Source organism: Halichoerus grypus, chromosome 6, assembly GCF_964656455.1.
Source record: "Halichoerus grypus chromosome 6, mHalGry1.hap1.1, whole genome shotgun sequence".
NCBI lineage: Eukaryota > Metazoa > Chordata > Mammalia > Carnivora > Phocidae > Halichoerus > Halichoerus grypus.
Genome location: NC_135717.1, coordinates 72,041,610 through 72,059,563, shown reverse-complemented (window position 1 = coordinate 72,059,563; position 17,954 = coordinate 72,041,610). Strand labels below are relative to the sequence as shown.

The 17,954-nt window shown below is 41.6% G+C and overlaps 1 protein-coding gene and 1 non-coding gene across 14 annotated transcripts in view; both read left to right on the top strand.

Annotated features, from left to right (window-relative positions):
* The window catches only part of PARD3 (par-3 family cell polarity regulator), a 643,037-nt gene that overhangs the window by 622,817 nt on the left and 2,266 nt on the right, over positions 1-17,954 (top strand). For all 13 annotated transcript variants that reach the window (XM_078075363.1, XM_078075365.1, XM_078075366.1 and 10 more), the window contains 2 exons: positions 274-394; positions 11,855-11,982. In XM_078075363.1, coding sequence (XP_077931489.1) covers positions 274-394; positions 11,855-11,982 — 249 coding nt within the window. The remainder of the gene's footprint in view (positions 1-273; positions 395-11,854; positions 11,983-17,954) is intronic.
* Positions 5,726-5,829, top strand: LOC118522945 (U6 spliceosomal RNA). Its single transcript, XR_004910864.1, has one exon. It is a non-coding gene; the product is annotated as a U6 spliceosomal RNA (small nuclear RNA).

The window sequence follows — 17,954 nt, the reverse complement described above, 5'->3', positions numbered from 1 at the left end:
ATTACAGAAAGGAAGTGAGGCTTTTAAAGTACTGTATAAAACAGGATTGTCTAAAAATACTGCTTGCCTTCTTGAATATCTGAAATAACTTCAATAACTCTTAATCATAAGAACAAAATGAAAGCATTTTAAATGCCCAGATATTGTTTTATAAACTCACTGCCTCTTAAACAGTGTCATTCCACAGCAAGCTGCCGTTTTCTTTCCCTAGCAACTGCAATTCACAGATTGTATCTCCAAAGGGTGTTCATTGTTGCCCCTTCTCTCTTTTAGCAACAGATCAACTCCTAGCAACCATGATCGGATACAGCGTCTACGGCAAGAATTTCAGCAAGCGAAGCAGGATGAAGATGTAGAAGATCGGCGACGTACCTATAGCTTTGAACAACCCTGGGTGAGTATTTGGTTCTGCAGCATAGCGAATGGTCTGACAACTTGCCTGCAGTAAGAGCCCCTACGCTCTGACCTTCGTTCTTTATGAAACAAGACAAGATGGAGCCAAATTCCTTTGACCTTTAACATATTGACCTTTTGCTCATTTCCATCTGGGTTTCATCATTGCTAATTTCATTTTATATCTTGTTGCACCATCTGTCCATTGCATAATCAGTTTCATTTGCCTTATGACAAGACATAGCAAAAGGATTCTTGCTCTCAACGATGCACTTTTTTTTTTAACTTTAGTAAATATTTTTCTATATACATTTTTCTCAGAATCAGAGCCAGAATAAATTAGTTGAACACATGTCTATTGTGTATCTACTATACACGAAGTATAATATTTAGCAATTCTTGATTCTTTATTCTCCCTCATCCCCTTTGTGTATTCATTGAATCCCTATTGTTTATCTGCCCATGTCCCTGTTCTAGCATATCCTGCTCACAGCCATCACAGTGATTTTTCTAAAGCAAAATTTGGAATGGCTTCTCAAGGCCCACGAGAGAGAGAGGCGCTAATCCCCCTAAGTCCAGCCCCAGACTCGTGCTCGGTTCTTATCTTTTCCCTTGGAGATGATGACACTTCTGGGAATGGGAGGCAATGGAGGAGATTTTGGCGGCGGGGTGTCGGGGGGGTTCAAGATGACAGGAATTTTGAAGAATCTCTTTGGAAACTTGAGAAAGAGTCAATTAGAGATGAACATACAAGCTGCTTGAGGTAGGAAGTTCTAGCTGAGAGTATTAGTAAGTCTAGTCAGCATGGGACTGTGACCATAGCCAGCAATGTTAAAGGACTGGGAATAGAAAAACAATTTTTTGATTAATTTGGTGGTGGGGATTGGCGAGACAGACATGACAGAAAGTCAGGGAAGGCACACTGAAGGCATGGGGAAGATGCTGGTGGAGCATTGCCCAGGCCAGGTAGGGTGGTGAGTACGGGTCAAGGAGGCATTACCCCAGTTGCCTGGGAGGATGCCAGAAGGGTTGGCGGTCTAGGGGTTAGAAAGGTTGGCTGTGGTCAAAACAGTATATTTTTTAGAGTCCAGGATCTTGGAGGTGGGACAGTTCTGGATGATTTGGGGTCAAAGGTATGCCATCCATGTGAGTTCTGAAGTAGACGAGAGCTTAAGGTCCAAAAAGTTAATGAGTTCAGTTCAAAGTGCTGGGATTATAATTACACTAGATATTTGGGAAAGGGCATGTACCCAACTGACCCAGAACTGAGAGGTTGGTTATTTTGCAGGGAAGCAGAGATAAAGGTAGGAATATAGTTGGAGGCTTCAAAGCTAGATTAGAAGTTTGAAGAAAGATGGTATCAGGACAGAGCATAGGCCCACTGGCCAGGTGACCTGGCTCTTCAGGCCTATCTTCTTATGTTGTAAACCAAGAGAGTTAGACTAGATGGTTGAGTGTCAGTTATTAAATCCTTTGTTAAAATGAAAATTTAAGAGGAAGCTGAGTGCATAAGGCAGAGTAGATACAAGCAAATCTCCAAGTGTGGTCCACGGACCAGCACCTTGAACCGTCACTTGGAAGCTTGTTATAATTGCACATTCTTGGGCCCTGCCTCAGACCTACTGGATCTGAACCTCTCTGGGTGGGACCCAGGAATCTAATATTTTAACAAGCCCTTGAGGGGTCATCTGAAGCCTGTTCAACTTGGAGAAGCACTGCACTACAGCTTAAATCATCTCTGAGGTCCTTTTTTGCCCTAAAATCCAACACCCTCAATATACTCTGTACAAGGCCAGAAACCTATAAACGTTTTGATCATGGGGTTTAGTGATCAAACTGGAGTCTGTGGAAGATCATTTTGAGAAAGAAGAAGGAAAAATGGGAGAAGCGGTGCTAGTTTGAAGGGCTTTACCTCAGTTCAAGTGAGGAAGGTGGAGCGAGCCTTAAAGAGGGCGATCGGCAATATGAGACCAACATCCAAGAGTAAAAAGTCCTTGTGAAATCAATCCTAGCCTAACTTTGGGAGATTATAAAACAAGTTCAGCAAATATAATATCTAAGAAAATCTCTAGTTGTGTTTCTGCAACAATATTACTATTAATGGTATTGTTTTTCTAAAACATTTATTTTTTAGATGATCAAGTAAATTGAGTCATTCCCAGGTAGCAACATGACAGGATTATGTTAATTTATTTATATTGTTTGGCATAATTGACTCAGTCTCTTCCTACCAGGTTTCCTAAAGCAGGGTTCTTTTTTTTTTTTATTAAGTTTTTAATTTTAATTCCTGTATTAGTCACACAGTGTTATGTTAGTTTCAGGTGTACAATATAGTGATTCAACACTTTCATATAACACCAGGTGCTCATCACAATAGGTGCACTCCTTAATCCCCATCACCTATTTCACCCATCCCCCCACCCACCTCCTCTCTGATAACCATCAGTTTGTTCTCTATAGTTAAGAGTCTGTTTCTTGGTTTGTCTCTCTCTCTCTCTTTTTTCCTTTGCTCACTTGTTTTGTTTCTTAAATTCCACATATGAGTGAAATCGTATGATATTTATCTTTCTTTGACTTATTTCGCTTAGCATTATACTCTAGCTCCATTCATGTCATTGCAAATGGCAAGATTTCATGCCTTGTTATGGCTGAGTAATATTCCATTGTGTGTATCCCACCTCTTCTTTATCCATTCGTCTATCAGCAGACAGTTGGGCTGCTTCCATAATTTGGCTATTGTAAATAATGCTGCAATAAACACTGGGGTGCATGTATCCCTTTGAATTAGTGTTTTTGTATTCTTTGGGTGAATATCCACTAATGTGATTACTGGATGGTAAGGTAGTTCTATTTTTAACTTTTTGAGGAACCTCCATACTGTTTTCCACAGTGGCTGTACCAGTTTGCACTCCCACCAACAGTGCATAAGAGCTCCTTTTTCCCCACATCCTCACCAACACTTGTTTCTCATATTGTTGATTTTAGCCATTCTGACAGGTGTGAGATGATATGTCATTGTAGTTTTGATTTGCATTTCCCTAATGATGAGTGATGCTGAGCATCTTTTCATATGTCTGTTGGCCATCTGGATGTCTTCTTTGGAGGAATGTCTGTTCAGGTCTTCTGCCCATTTTTTAATTGGATTATTTGTTTTTGGGGTGTTGAGTTGTATCAGTTCTTTATATATTTTGGATACCAACCCTTTATCGGATATGTCATTTGCGAATATCTTCACCCATTTGGTAGGCTACCTTTTAGTTTTGTTGATTGTTTCCTTTGCTGTGCAAAAGCTTTTTATTTTGATAAAAGAGTTTTTATAGTCCCAATACTTTATTTTTGCTTTTATTTCACTTGCCTCAGGAGACAGATCTAGAAATATGTTGCTATGGCCAATGTCAGAGAAATTACTGCCTGTGCTCTCTTTTAGGATTTTTATGGTTTCAGGTCTCACATTTCGGTCTTTAATCCATTTTGAGTTTATTTTTGTGTATGGTGAAAGAAAGGTCCAGTTTCATTCTTTTTTTTTTTTTTAAGATTTTATTTATTTATTTGAGAGACAGAGAGAGTGAGCATGAGCAGGGGGAGGGGCAGAGGGACAGGGAGAAGCAGACTCCCCGCTGAGCAGGGCCTGAGATCATGACCTGAGGTGAAGGCAGACGCTTAACTGACTGAGCCACCCAGGCGTCCCTCCAGTTTCATTCTTTTGCATGTGGCTGTCCGGTTTAGCCAACACCATTTGTTGAAGAGACAGTCTTTTTCACCACTAGGTACTCTTTCCTGCTTCAGTGAAGGTTAACTACCACGTAACAGTGAATTCATTTCTGGGTTTTCTCTTCTGTTCTGTTATCTGTGTGTCTGTGTTTGTGCCAGTACCATACTGTCTGGATGACGACAGCTTTGTAATATAAGTTGATGTCTGCAATTTTGATACCTTCAGTTTTACTTTTGCTTTTTCAGGGTTGCTGTCTCTATTTGGGCTCTTTTGTGGTTCCATACAAATTTTAGGATTGTTTGTTCTAGTTCTGTGAAAAAAATGCTGTTGGTATTTTGGTAGGGATTGCACTAAATGTGTAGATTGCTTTGGGTAGTATGGACATTTTAACAATATTTGTTCTTCCAATCCATGAGCATGGAATGTCGTTACATTTCTTTGTGTCTTCTTTAATTTCTTTCATCAACAATTTATAGTTTTGGAATACAGATCTTTCACCTCTTTGGTTAATTAAGCTTATTCCTGAATATTTCATTGTTTTTGGTGCAATTGTAAATGGGATTGTTCTCTTATTTTCTCTTTCTGCTGCTTTTTTATTAGTGTATAGAAGTGCAACAGATTTCTGTACGTTGATTTTGTATCCTGTGACTTTTACTGAATTCATTTATCAGTTCTCATGGTTTTTTGGTGGAGTCTTTTGGGTTTTCTATATATATAGTGTCATGTCACCTGGAAATAGTGGAAGTTTTACTTCTTCCTTACCAACTGGGATGCCTTTTATTTCTTTTTGTTGTCTGATTGCGGTGGCTAGGACTTCCAGCACTATGCTGAATAAAAGTGGTGAAAGTGGACATCCCTGTCTTGTTCCTGACCTCAGGGGAAAAGCTCTCAGTTTTTCACCATTGAGGATGATGTTCTCTGTGGGTTTTTCATAGATGGCATTTATTATGTTGAGGTATGTTCCCTCTAGGCCTACTTTGTTGAGGATTTTTATTGTGAATGGATGTTGTACTTTGTCAAATGCTTTTTTTCTGCATCTATCGAAATGATCATATGGTTTTTACCCTTTCTCTTATTGATGTGATGTATCATGTCAATTGATTTGAAGCAGGATTCTTTTTTGAGGTGTGGTAAACATCCTTAGCTATGTATATTTCACAGAAAGGCTGAAAAAAGGAAAGAGTACAGTGGCCACCTAAAGGAAAAAACCAACCCTATATGAAAATGGTTCTCAAACACAGAGTTCTAACCTTGCAAGAGCCTGCATGGGTTTCTCAATCCCCATACCACACTGTGAGGAGCAGCGGAATGCCGACTTACTTTTCTTGGGAATGTGGATTTCAAACCACAAACCAGCATATTTGCAACATTACTGTTTAATTAATTATTTAATTAATCAAATGTATTGAGTGCTTATTACTATGTTCCAGTCAATGTGTTTGGTGCTGGAGGACAAAGACGGGAAGGAAAGACTACCCTTAGAACTCTACAGTCGAGCCAATCCAAAGGAAAAGAATATTTTGTACAGTTTATGATACAGGTGTGCATGGAGTATTATGCACAGAGGAACCGTGGCCAAATCAGTGTGGGTGGTTAGGAAAGGCTTGAAAGAAGACCTCAGTGTTCGCCTTGGCAGCACGTGTGCCGAAATTGGAACGATACAGAGATTAGTACAGCCCCTGCACATGGATGACATGCAAATGCAGGAAGTGTTCCACATTTAAAAAAAGAGAAAGAAAAGAAAGAACACCTCATTGAAGTTAAAATATATTTTAAATATATAACTTTGAGAAAGAGAAAAACATGTATTTGGGAACTAAGATTGATTGGACTTTTTCTGGCTGGTGACGTTGTACCCACATGCAGAATGTCCAAGTTTGTTTGAAGCTAACTGAGCATTTCCTACGTCGTAGCTGTGGATGTTTTTCACTGGGAGATGTGGAGATGATTTGATATCCATTTTGGTTCCTTTATAAGGATTTTTTTCTTAATGGAGGTGGGGAATATGTTGGCATTCATTTCTATTTATCTACTTAATGCAGTCATGTTAGGAAAAATGTTTGAAAAAATCTTACACATCCAGAAACTCACCTACTGAAGGTCATAGGCCAAATTATTGTATATCAAAATGCTGTAGCAACTTTAGACCGACCACTTGGCTTGTATTATCATTTCCTGTAATGAGTGAGTGGGGAATTATTTGGATGACAAGCTGATTACTGTAGGAATGGAATAATTTCCTAAACTGTGGGTCAGAAGTCAGACCTTTTCTTTTTCTTTTTTTTTTTTTAATTTTCAAACAATTGGGATCTTGCTGTGTACTCTCCTTTCTACTGATCATATAAATGAGCTTAAAGTGACTGTAATTCTCCTTAGTGTATTAATTTTCATACCAATTCTCATTATTGCCTTAATAAGAGCTGCTCAGTTGTTCAAAATGTAGCTGGGTCTATGGTTTTTATTATGTGTTTTACAAAATGAGCTTTGAGTGTCTTAGAGTCTTTTTTTTTTCTTTTCCTGTATGTACTCTGACCTTGAAAGGTCACTGTGTTTGGAAAGAATGAGAATGTGATCTCACCCATTGGAACAGTTTGTAATCATTTTAGTTTTAAGGAACCACAAACTCATCTTCAAACTGTGTGTCCATCTTAGTCCATAGTAGTTGAAATTGCCATGCTTGTTGGAAATGCCACACACAAAGTGCAACCAGATGTATCATATAGAAAAAGATCCAAGCCAATTACTTTACATACAGAGAGCGATGCTGCAGAAAATTCATCCAAGTAGCCCTTTTCAATTCATCCATTTTCAAAATGTTCTCCCTAAACTCTAGTAGTGTGGAATGCACCTGTTCCTGGGCTTTTGTTCAAAATAATGTTTGGGCCTGAGGGAGCTGATTTGTGGCACAAAAGGTCTTTAGATGAGCAGAGGCCCAGAAAATTTCCTTAGCTCCATAATTAAAGTGAATTCTCTCCCCAGTTGGGTAAGAGAAGAAGAAGAAGAAGGAGAAAAAGCAACTTCTTCCCCCGTGTCGTGCCAGGTGCAACATAAATAAAGCAGCAAGTTGTTTTAAATCTTTCTTAAGATAATGGAACAATAGCTGAGGTTAGGGTTATTATCACAGGGCTCAGATATGGACAGGACTTAGTGTTGCTTTTAAAAGAATTAAATTGCAGGCTGCAGACATAAGTACAGTATGCTGTTAAAACTTTGCAGATACCTGAATGTTGCCCACAAGGAGACTTGCTGGCTGAGGCGGTTGATAGATGGGATAATGGAACCTTTAATAGCTATATTGCTAAATCCTTTCCATCCTGGGTTGGTAGTGACTGAAAGTAGGTTAGTCCTTCAGATGGAAAATTGATCCTCTGCGATGTGAATACCCTCTTCTCCCCCAAGCTTTCTTCCTAGCTGTCTTTAAACAACAACAACAAAAAAATCTGTCCTTTTCTCCACTTTTCTGTCTTGGACTTTTAATGGCTCCTCTTCCCTTTTTAATTAGCAAGCCAGTCTGCAGTACACAGCCACCCCGCACCCCGAGAATGCCTTCCCTGTACCTGGGGAATTTGAGCAAATGATGTTTTTTTTTTTTTTTTTTTTTTTTTCATCTTTCTTAAGACTTCAGGGGTATCTGCTGTGATTTCCTTATAATGGGGCCCCATGCCTTGACTCGACAAATGCCTTCTCGGTTGATAGCCTTGCAGTTCACATTGGGTGGAAAACACCTCCCTTGGAAGTTGACCTGGAGAAAGCCATTCCTGCAGCAAAGGGGGGCCCTTTACTCATGACCAAAGCCTCCGTGCTGCTGCAAAGTAGACCCCTTTTTTGTAGCCCCAGGACCCGTCCCCCCCAGCCAAGGGCTCCATCACCGGTGGGCCATGCCACCCACAGAGGTGTCAGGTAGTAGAAATGAGTGAAGCTGCTTTGGGTCATCATCAGCACCTGACAGTAGAGAGCCGGCTTCTTTTGTAGAGCCAGCCTCTATTTTCAACCTACCTGCTGTTTAAGGAGGGGGGGAAATAGATCCAGACACTGGTTGGGAAAGAGGAGATAGAGACAAACGGTGTGTAAAAATCAAACATGTATTTATAAAAACTTTATGAGGGAAACTGGTATGCCCTGCAGACTTTTCAAGCATTACTCACATCATTAGTAGCAATTAAGCTTTTCAACATTCAGAACCCGCAAGAGTTCGATCGATAGTTGTGAAAGTATCTTGGGTGATGGGGTAGAGGGGCAGGGCTGTGAAGGCAGGATCGATAGACAAAAGTTAACTTTGTCTTGATTAAAAGTTTCCAATGGGTCTGCTACAGAAAATAATTACCAAGATTAGCAGTTGCCACATGCACTCGTATATTAAGCTCTAAAAGTCTTACAATATTGCCTAGTTCTAATTGGCACTGAAACATTGTATGGTGTGTATTTATTTTTGTTCTTTCTTTAGTCTATTAACTGTTAACAGTTTTGCTTTTGTGTTTTTATTTTTTGTATTGTTTAGTTTTACTTTGGAAGAAGAAGAATGATTTTGTTTCACTGAGAAAAATGCTTAGTTAATGACTTAATGTAATAAAAACTCTGTGTAGAAGATATTTTTAATATTTTGTTTTACACTAGTAAATGATAGCCAAATTGTGTAGCTTTTCCAAACTTTATATAGTTGTTGGTATGGTATAAATAGTATCTCTCTATAATCACGATAAAGACCAGCACTTTGCAACTCCCGAAAGTAACATAGTTTTCACTGTGGTTTCAAACATGAGCCATGAAGAGATTCACATATCGTGGCCCTCCAGTGTACTGTGTAATAGATAACCATGTATTTATTTCTATTTACAATCTCTACATTATTATGGCCTTGGCAACCTTGGCTGTTTTTTTACTTGAAAGGTCATTGCTTGTCACAAATTTCCTCACAAACAAGGCCAGGTTATTTGTAATTTGCACTCTTAAAAACAGAGCTATTGCCTTATTGTCTGGCAAATCTCCAGAATTATTACAACTGTAATTTACCCATGTGTTTCCCTGTATACATGTTACTTTGTTGTTGTGGTTGTTGATACTGTTTTATTTGAAAACCTGCCTTCTCTCTGGGGTTACATAATTTGTAACCTTTCTTCATTTCCTTATTTTTGTGATTTTGGACTCCAGAAAAATTATACTATATCTGCCAGAGAGATGGAAACCACAGTATTTAAAAGTCAGGATTGTCCATGATAATACTGTTCCTGCAATTTACATTTTTATGCGATCGTCATTGAAATCATGAATCAGGTTATTTTTGATTTGGGCCAAGTACGAAACTTGCCAGGATGAACTTACCTAGTTTTTGCTCTGGGCTGCTCATGTATACAATCTTCCTGGAAATCTGCGGCTCAGTAATGTTTCATCTTAAAGACAAAGGTGATTCTTTTTAAGAACCTACCCGTTTGTATGCTTTGAAAAGAGAAATGGAATAAAATATTCATGGTAAGGCTAAGGTTTATATTTCATCATAGTGGGCAGACTAGTATGACATGTATCAGTTTGCTGATACCAAACTCATTCACTCACATTAAGTTTTCCCATCCCGTGTGATGATAATTTTATTATTGGAGTTCATCAAGATCCAGCTAGATGCTCGCCACTGATAAGGTTTGAGATGAACCGTGTCAGAAACCAAACACTGGAGGAAACAAAAGCCCTTCAACAACTTCTTTTTTTTTTTTTTTTTCTGTCAGAATCAGATTTTCAGGCCTCTGGGAGAAACAACTTAAAAATACACCTGAAATTTCTACAAGACCTTGCATTTTCTTTTCACATCTCCACAAGCAGTGTGTCACAGAACAGCATGAGCTTAAAAAGCTGGTTACTAAATCCTACTGCAGCATGCCAGATCTTTCAAGACCGCTTGACACATGTATATAGCTTATACTGAGTGAAAAGGAAAGGGAAACGTGGTTCTTTTTTGAGGGTGTAAAGGCAATTGTGTAGTATTTTCTTGCTTTGCTTTCCCTCTGTCCAGTGGCTTCTCTCAAGCTTCCCATGCCTCACCATGAACAATAGAACCGCTCAGTTCTCAATTTGGCCAGCCTCATCGAGTGTAATGGAAGAAAATGTCTGTCTTCTTTAATGGAGTAGATGAACAATTGGTTGATGCTTTGTTTGCATAAGCAGAACTCACTCAGCAAAGTGTTTTCCTTGCTGAAGGCACCGCTCCTGTGTTATTTGAACGGTGTTGTGGAGCGGGTCTCAGAACACACATTTGTTCCAGTGAGTGTGGTTATAAACATCCACTAGTAGAGACTGGGGTATTGTAAAGCCTAATCTCTTCACATATTATTTTTGTATCGGGATATTTTTAATATGCTCACTGACTATGCCCATATGCTTTGAAATTTTTGTCCCATATATTGCCTTATTATTGCTTACCAACAAATAAGATAACGCTGGCCAGGCAGAAAGAGAACAATAGACGATGCTTGCTTTCTGTTCACACAAAAGCCAACCACAGGAGCCGCTCCTTTAAGTAGCAAGCCCACGTGTTATCTTACAACTCTCTGAACGAATGCGAAGACTCTGTTATTTTAGGAAATTAGTATCGAGTCAAAGTCTGCCATTGGTTTTCAACTCTCAAAGAAAATCGATAGCTTGTTTTTAAGAGACATTCTTCACGCAGAATATGCCTATTGCACAATGTTGCATAACACAGAGGGGAACAGAGGTCTGCAAGTGCCAAGATGGATTACTTAGTGAATGCTACTGATGCTAAGATAAACCATTGTTGAGTGTTTTGTAAAGTTAGAGGCATCGTTGTCTATTTTGAGCAGAGCTACCTTCATTTTGAAAGGGCAGATCTAGAAGGTAAGGTAAGCTAAAAACTGTCAGTGAGAAGCTGAAGCATCCACAGGGGCTTGATCCGCACAGCACACCGTCCACAGCCAATATCTGATTTTGCTGAGAGGCAGCAATCAGCAGATGACCTGCTGACCAGTGTATTTAGCCAGAAGGAGTGAAAGTTTCTCCATAGAATATAATTAACCCAGGTAAAAAAAAAATGCCATTTCCTAATAAGTTAGGCAACATGTATTATCTCATAACCCATTCAAGTAGCTATTAGCTTTTGGGTTTGTTCTTTTGATGAGTGTTTCCGTTCCCATGTGGCCGCCATCTGTGGGTTGGAGGAGACCTGTCCATGGCTAGCAGTGCCTGGTTTCAACCGATTTCCGTTCAAAATTTAACTGTCATCCTTTAATAAAAGGGGAATCAGCTATATGGTAGTCTATTGCTAGACTAAAATATGTAACTGCTGAAAAAATTCACCAGCACAGCCAACTTTCAAGGACTTTCCCACTTTTGTGAATTATTGTAGCAAATCTTGATTGACTGACTTATTTTTGGCCTTGGCTTCTTCTGGTCTTCTGAGCAGCCTCACTCCCCTATGTTTGCTGGACAGACAAGGGATACAAAGCGGTATGTAATGTTGGTATTTACCAAACCTCATTAGGAAGACGAGAAAAGTTGACCTCTCAATTTCAGACCGTCCTCAAGCCATAATCAAAATTTAAGATGCTTGAGGGTTTGGGGCTCAGAAGAGCAAGTGGAGCGATACCTCTTCGTTCACACTCGAGCACATGGCAGTGGACTTTTGGGAAAAGTCGCAGCCTCTGTAACGTGCTTCGGAGTCGATCCTTAAGCATGGAATTGGGTCAACCCGGCACGCGCTCTCCATGCTTCCTCTCTTGCTAACCGTTTCGCATTTCCGTCCTTCAGCCAAACTCCAGAGCGGCGGCGCAGAGCGGCCGGCACTCGGTGTCCGTGGAGGTGCAGATGCAGCGCCAGCGGCAGGAGGAGCGCGAAGGTTTCCAGCAGGCGCAGCGCCAGTACAGCTCCCTGCCCCGGTACGGAGCCCGGCCTGAGAGCGCGGCCTCCCGCTCCTTTGGCAAACCCCTCCCTGCGACCCCGCCCCGGCTTCTCCCGCTCACCCACGGCAGCCCTTCGGCAAGCCGCCGCCGGCCGGGTGGGGGAGGCATTGCTCAGCCCGCGTGGCCCTCTTACCGTGGGGCAAGACGACTGGGAAGGGAGGCGCTGCGGGAGCTGCCAGTACTTTTACCCCGGAGCTCCCCAGCTGAGAGCAAGATGATCGGATGCAGGGGTACTGGGCTGAGGGGTCACACCTGGGATCCGGTATTCGTTCTGCTACTTCCCAGGGGAGCCGTGGACCAGATGGTTTCTTCCTCTGAAAAATGGAAAGCTAACTCTTACTTTGCCTGGCTGCTAGGCTAAGTAGCCTGTCGGGTACTGTGTAGATCTAGGGCTCTCTGAAAGGGTGGGGGTGAATGCCCATGGTTTCGGCTCAGGTGGGATCTCTCTTACTCTCCTGCCATCCTTGCTTTTGCTGGGTGCTGGTCCTCAGAGTCCCAGGGATGCCCACCTCATCAGCTGACAAGCCGGAAGGGTCTATCGGCTGGGCTCCCCCTGTGGATTCTCTGCCCCAGGCCTGGAGAGTGCTCAGGTGACTGAGCCCTAATACACTGAAATGATAGCCATTTTTCCATCTAAGTATTTCCTCCATGCACAGTAAGGAATAACAGTATTTAAAAACATTCGTCTTCCCAAACTTCCCACAAGGCACTCCTATAATCACAATTATTACAGGCATTTGTTCTATTTCAAAACCAGGTGACAAAAACATTTTGCGTGCAAAAGAAAATACACTTACCATGTTTGTATCAGGTGGATCACTTGGAATGCGAGCAGAGCAGTGTGGGGGGTGGCAAGTGTTATCACTGTCAGCTTGACTGACCGACATAAAAGTAGTCTTGATTTGCTTCTAATTTTTATTAATGATGAGTCCCCTTTAAATGTTAAATAATCACTATAATAACCATGAGGGACTTGGCTTCATTGTTGTAGATCAGACAGGGGAATGAGGATATGAATGAAAATCTGTACCAGGCTGAGTACCGTTATTATAGTCATTGTAATCGTAGTATTACTAGTATTGTAGTATTGTTCATTCAGTTGTTCTTTTTTAATCTATAAAGCTGTATCTCCCTAGAAAACTAAATTATTTTTTCTTTTACATGGGAGAATTGCTTTTTCTTTTAAATGGGAGGATATTTACTTAGCCTACTCTAGGTAAGTTTGAGTCTGGACGGGGCCTTGGAAATCAGGTTGTCCTACAAGAGCAGCTCAGTGAAATTAGGTACCTTCCCCCAAAGTCTCACAGCTAGTACGTAATTCTGCCAACATTCAAACCCAAACCTGCCCATGTCCTAAACCCTAATTTCATAAGGCTCATTGCTACCGAAGGTTTTGGTTCCCAAGTCTGGAATTTTAACGGGTGTAGGTGTAAAGGTTCTCTCTGTGCTCTACTGCCCTTAGCATTTGGAAGAAGGCCACTGTATGAATCAGCTCAATGCATCAAATGCGAAACAGTTCAAGGATTCTGCATAAAGGTTCTTCTGTGTCAAAGCCCTACCCACCCGCCTGTGTGGCTTGCTTTCCATCAGAAAGATGAGTGCGACCCCATGGATCAGTTGGCCTGCCTGGTGGTCAGTAGCACATTGCGGTCCATGGGAACGGCATTGCCTGTGCAGGGGCTGCGATCTGATTTTATTGGCAAATGGTTTGGCTTCATAAATGTTTGTTGTGTTCGAGAGTATAGGAGATGAAGGAGAAATATCAGAAAGCGTAATGTAAGGGGTGGGGTGAGTCGGGAAATGCACGGGGCTGAGGAAAGAAGTGGGAGAGATGGTGGCCAAGCGCCTGGAAGGACACACGGTGGAAGAAGAGCCCGTCGGGTCCCCGTCCTGGGCAAGAGGACAAAGACAGATGGGGCGCTTCTTCCGACTTTCTCCTGGTCGTGCTCGCAGGTAGCCCACTACTCCAGACTGAGCCTCTGCTCTCTTCCCCACCTCCTGGTCCTCTGAGCTGCCTTCCTTGCTGTCCCTCTCCCTTCTGAAGCGCCCGGCAGAAGGATCTGATTCACAGAGAGGGCTGCTGCTGGTACCTCTGCTGGCGGTTAACAAAAACCCCCTCTGTGTTCACCAAAGCCCCCTTATGACCAGGCACTGTATTCTGTGTCAGTATGAGAAAAGCAGAAATTCCAAAAAGAACGAGTTGCAGTTTCAGGCAGGAGGGCTGGTAGGCCTCTTACAGCCTGTACTCCTCTGTCAGGGAAGTTTCTCGATGGGAGTGGCTATTGTGAGGAAGATTCAGGAATGTAGAACCTTGCCCCCAGCTTGGATCCCTGGAGGGTGGTGCCACTTGACAAAGGCTGTGTGCAGAGATCTGGAGGAAGGTAAAGAAACCAAACAGGAGCTCAGAGGGAGACTGCAACAACCTCCATGGGCTTGAGTCAAACCCACATTTCTGACATATGAGATTCCTCAAAGACACTTGACCTCTGCCTTTCGGATGTTGACAATTAGCAGAGTTTCATCTAAACAAGTTGGTGTGGGGTTTGATACCAAAAAGACTTCACACACAGCAGAAGTTCTCTTGCAAAGTGGAGCATAAAATAAAACGGTCATTCTTTGTATCAGTAGCACTAGGTAAGGTGGTTTGAATTAGAGGGATGTATATAAGCTGGAGTGGTTTGTAAATTCTAACTGTAATTAACAAACCTCTAGACAGAATTCAAGTTACATTTTGAAATGTCAGTAAGAAACTAGTCAGGTAGTAACACGTGTTTGGAAGGAAAGACCTGAGTGGACCCACACACACTTAATTCTCAATCAGACGAGAATTTCTTTTTTTAATTTTTTTATTCCTAAATTAGTTCTTTTGTTTTCTTTTTTACTTTCTTTTTTAATCCTTTTGACACTTCTAGATTAGTTTCTTAGTGTTCAAAAGGCAACTCTAAAACTGAGTAGAGGTATGTTCAGTTATAGTCATGGATAGGAAGACTTATTTAAGCTCCTTTATTAAATATATATATTTTTCTTTTCCTGCTGTCTCTCCATTTGCTCTTCATCTTTCCTTCTCCCGTGGCTTCACATCTGTTGGTGGCTGACTTCCCTGCTCCGCACACCTCACTTTCCTTCTGTGTTCCACACCCGGACATGGTGTCCCCAACAGGCCCATTTATTATGTCTCTAAGCTGCTTGTCAACGTGTCAGCCTTGGTCTTTATACCGTTCTTCATCTTTCTATGTCCTCCTCACCGCAGTGTCAGCTCAGTGACTAAATGGCTTTCCTAAGGCATTGGGTCTTTGGTGTAAGCCCTCTAGAGGATGGTGGTCTTCAGGCCATATTGAAAGTGGTTGTAATCATTAAGTGTTCGTTATTGCCAAACCCGGGCATTTGCTTTTTGAGTGAATTCAGAAAACTCTAGTGGGCTCATTCTAGGACCAAACAAGCCTGTGTGTTGGTTGTAAAGGAATTCATTGAAAGGAGATTGATATTTTGTGGCTGTTGTTGTTAATTTGTGGCTTTTGACTAAGCAGTCATGGGACAGTCAAAAGCTTTCTGAGGAAGTGGGGTTGCCTTCACTTAAGTGAAGCTTCCTCAGTTATTTGGTGCCTCTCCCTGCTTCCTGACCTCGGCCCAGTTCTTCTGACAAAGGACGGAAAGCTAATATTTTTGCTTATTTTTTTTCCATTGGTCACAAAGATGCCTCCCAAAACCCAGAGACTCATCTTTGAGGGCAAAGTGACTTGGCCTTCACACTACACTTCCAACACCCATTAGTTAACCATTCACTGTGTGCCACGCTTTTCTAAGCATTTGACACATCCTCTTTCCTTGATTTCTCCCCATATCCTATGAGGTTAGGTACCTTGCCTGTTTCACAGATGGGACAGTTTGGGCCCAAACAGCATAATCCTCCTAGGGTCACACAGTTGGTGAGTGGAAGACAGGATTGGAATCTGTCTACTTGGTCCTGAGCCTAGTGTAGAAAACTCTCATTGTCTGCTGTTTTCTCGAGTTTCTCTATAAGCTGCTCATTTCTCGTCCTCTCCTTAATCAAGGGCTTATTGATACCACTGGTTTCCTTACCAAGGAAGCATGCGTGCGCGTGCGTGTGTGTGCGTGCGCGTGCATGTGTGCGTGCGTGTGTGTGCGCGCGCACGTGTGCGTGTATCTGTGCGTATGTATTTTCCCCATATATCTTACTTCATACCTCAGGCAGGTCTGTTTTCTTCCCTCTGGCCCGCCTAATTTGAAGAATGTTTTAGCTACAAGAAATTCTTTCTCTCACATCATCATCATTTCTATCCCTAACAGACCTTTAGTGACTTCTCAATGTATTTAAATAAAAGACTCTGTCTTCCTGAAATGATTCAGAATTCAACTTCTGGTGCGTGAATGCCATAGAGCGAAGCCTCGGGCTATATAGAGTCGGGGGTTGGGGGATGGAGAGGGTTAGTGGATCTCAGTAGGCTAAGGATGAAAAAGAGGTGACATTTCTGTGGCCTACTTCTGGTTATCTTTAAATTGATAACTAACCCATGAAGGAATTCCACTTTTGTTGCTGGAAGATCGGTAACAAGTTCGTTGTTTTAATTAAACTTTCATGATTAATGTCAAATCCCTGGTTTCATGCTGGCACTTTCCATCATTCATGTCCCTGGGCAGATTAATTTATGGCTTTTTAAGTGAAGATAATCAGTGCTTTAGGCAAATAAACTATTCCATCAAATCTAAGAATTCTTGCCTGGGCTGATGGTACAAACGGTCCGATTCCCATTAAAAGAGAGCCAGATAGAGATACTGAGGACTGCTCAATTAATCATAGTCATATCCAGAGATGATGCTGGACATTAGTTCATTCTCCTTATTGAAAATATCCCCAGCTGCATTTTAGGCCATGTGGAAAATGGGCAGATTTCATCCCAAACCATATTGATGGCACTTCTGAATGTTCAAAAATGCAAATTGCTCCATCCCCGTGGGAGCCCCGTGGCTGCCTAGACCTTATTTTCCCTTCACACGAGTCTTCCTGAACGTTCCGTCATGTTGTGTGTGTTGATGTGAAAGGCTGAGCAATACATACTGTCGCCAAATGATTTTCTTATTGATAAATGGAGCAATATATTTTGTTTTATTACTCAATTCTCTCTTCCATTTTTAAGGCGAAAAATTAGGACATGTCTTCCTTTCTGGCACAAAATTGTCTTACTTTATCATAGCCAATCTTATTGTAAATTCATAAAAGCATCTAGAGACTTGATAGTAAATTAAAGATGTTTCAAAACAATAATGTTTCCTGAAAATGATGTGCAACTTTATTGCAGAAGTGATAAGACTTTGAAATTTCTGTATGACTCTGATTTATTTCCCTATCCCGGGGTGACAGAAAGCGAGTGAAATAGGTGATCCCAGCCTTCGGTGAGGGTACGGTGTATAGGAAAATAGTGCTTACTCTCCAGCCTTCCAGGTTTTACCAGTGTGATGGGCATGTTTTCTGAAGAGTGTCAGTTGCTGACATATACATCTTGAAAGCCGGGGCTTTAAGGGACTGCCTGTTGCCTGTTTAATCATATAGGGCGTCTAGACTTAAATCTTTCATAACTGAACCCATACTGTAATCCATTACAGTCACTTCGTATTAGCTCGAGTCTCGGGCATTATGGAGGCAGCTGTGTAAAATATTTGTTTTGCTTGTTTAGGATTGAATTGTAACGTTCTAAAACGAGCAATTATGGCTGGGGTAGAAGCTGCCAGATCTCTAATACTCCCATACAGCGTCTTGCCAACGTGTCTAAGTGGGAGGAGATACGGTTACCCTAAGCAGAACAATACGGTTACCCTAAGCAGAACAAGCAGTGCCTACCCAGACACCGTCGGAGGACCCTTCCGCTGGATGCCGCCGAATCCCTTAGCTCTCTCTCCCGTCTTGCCATTGTTTGTCGAGGACAGTCCTG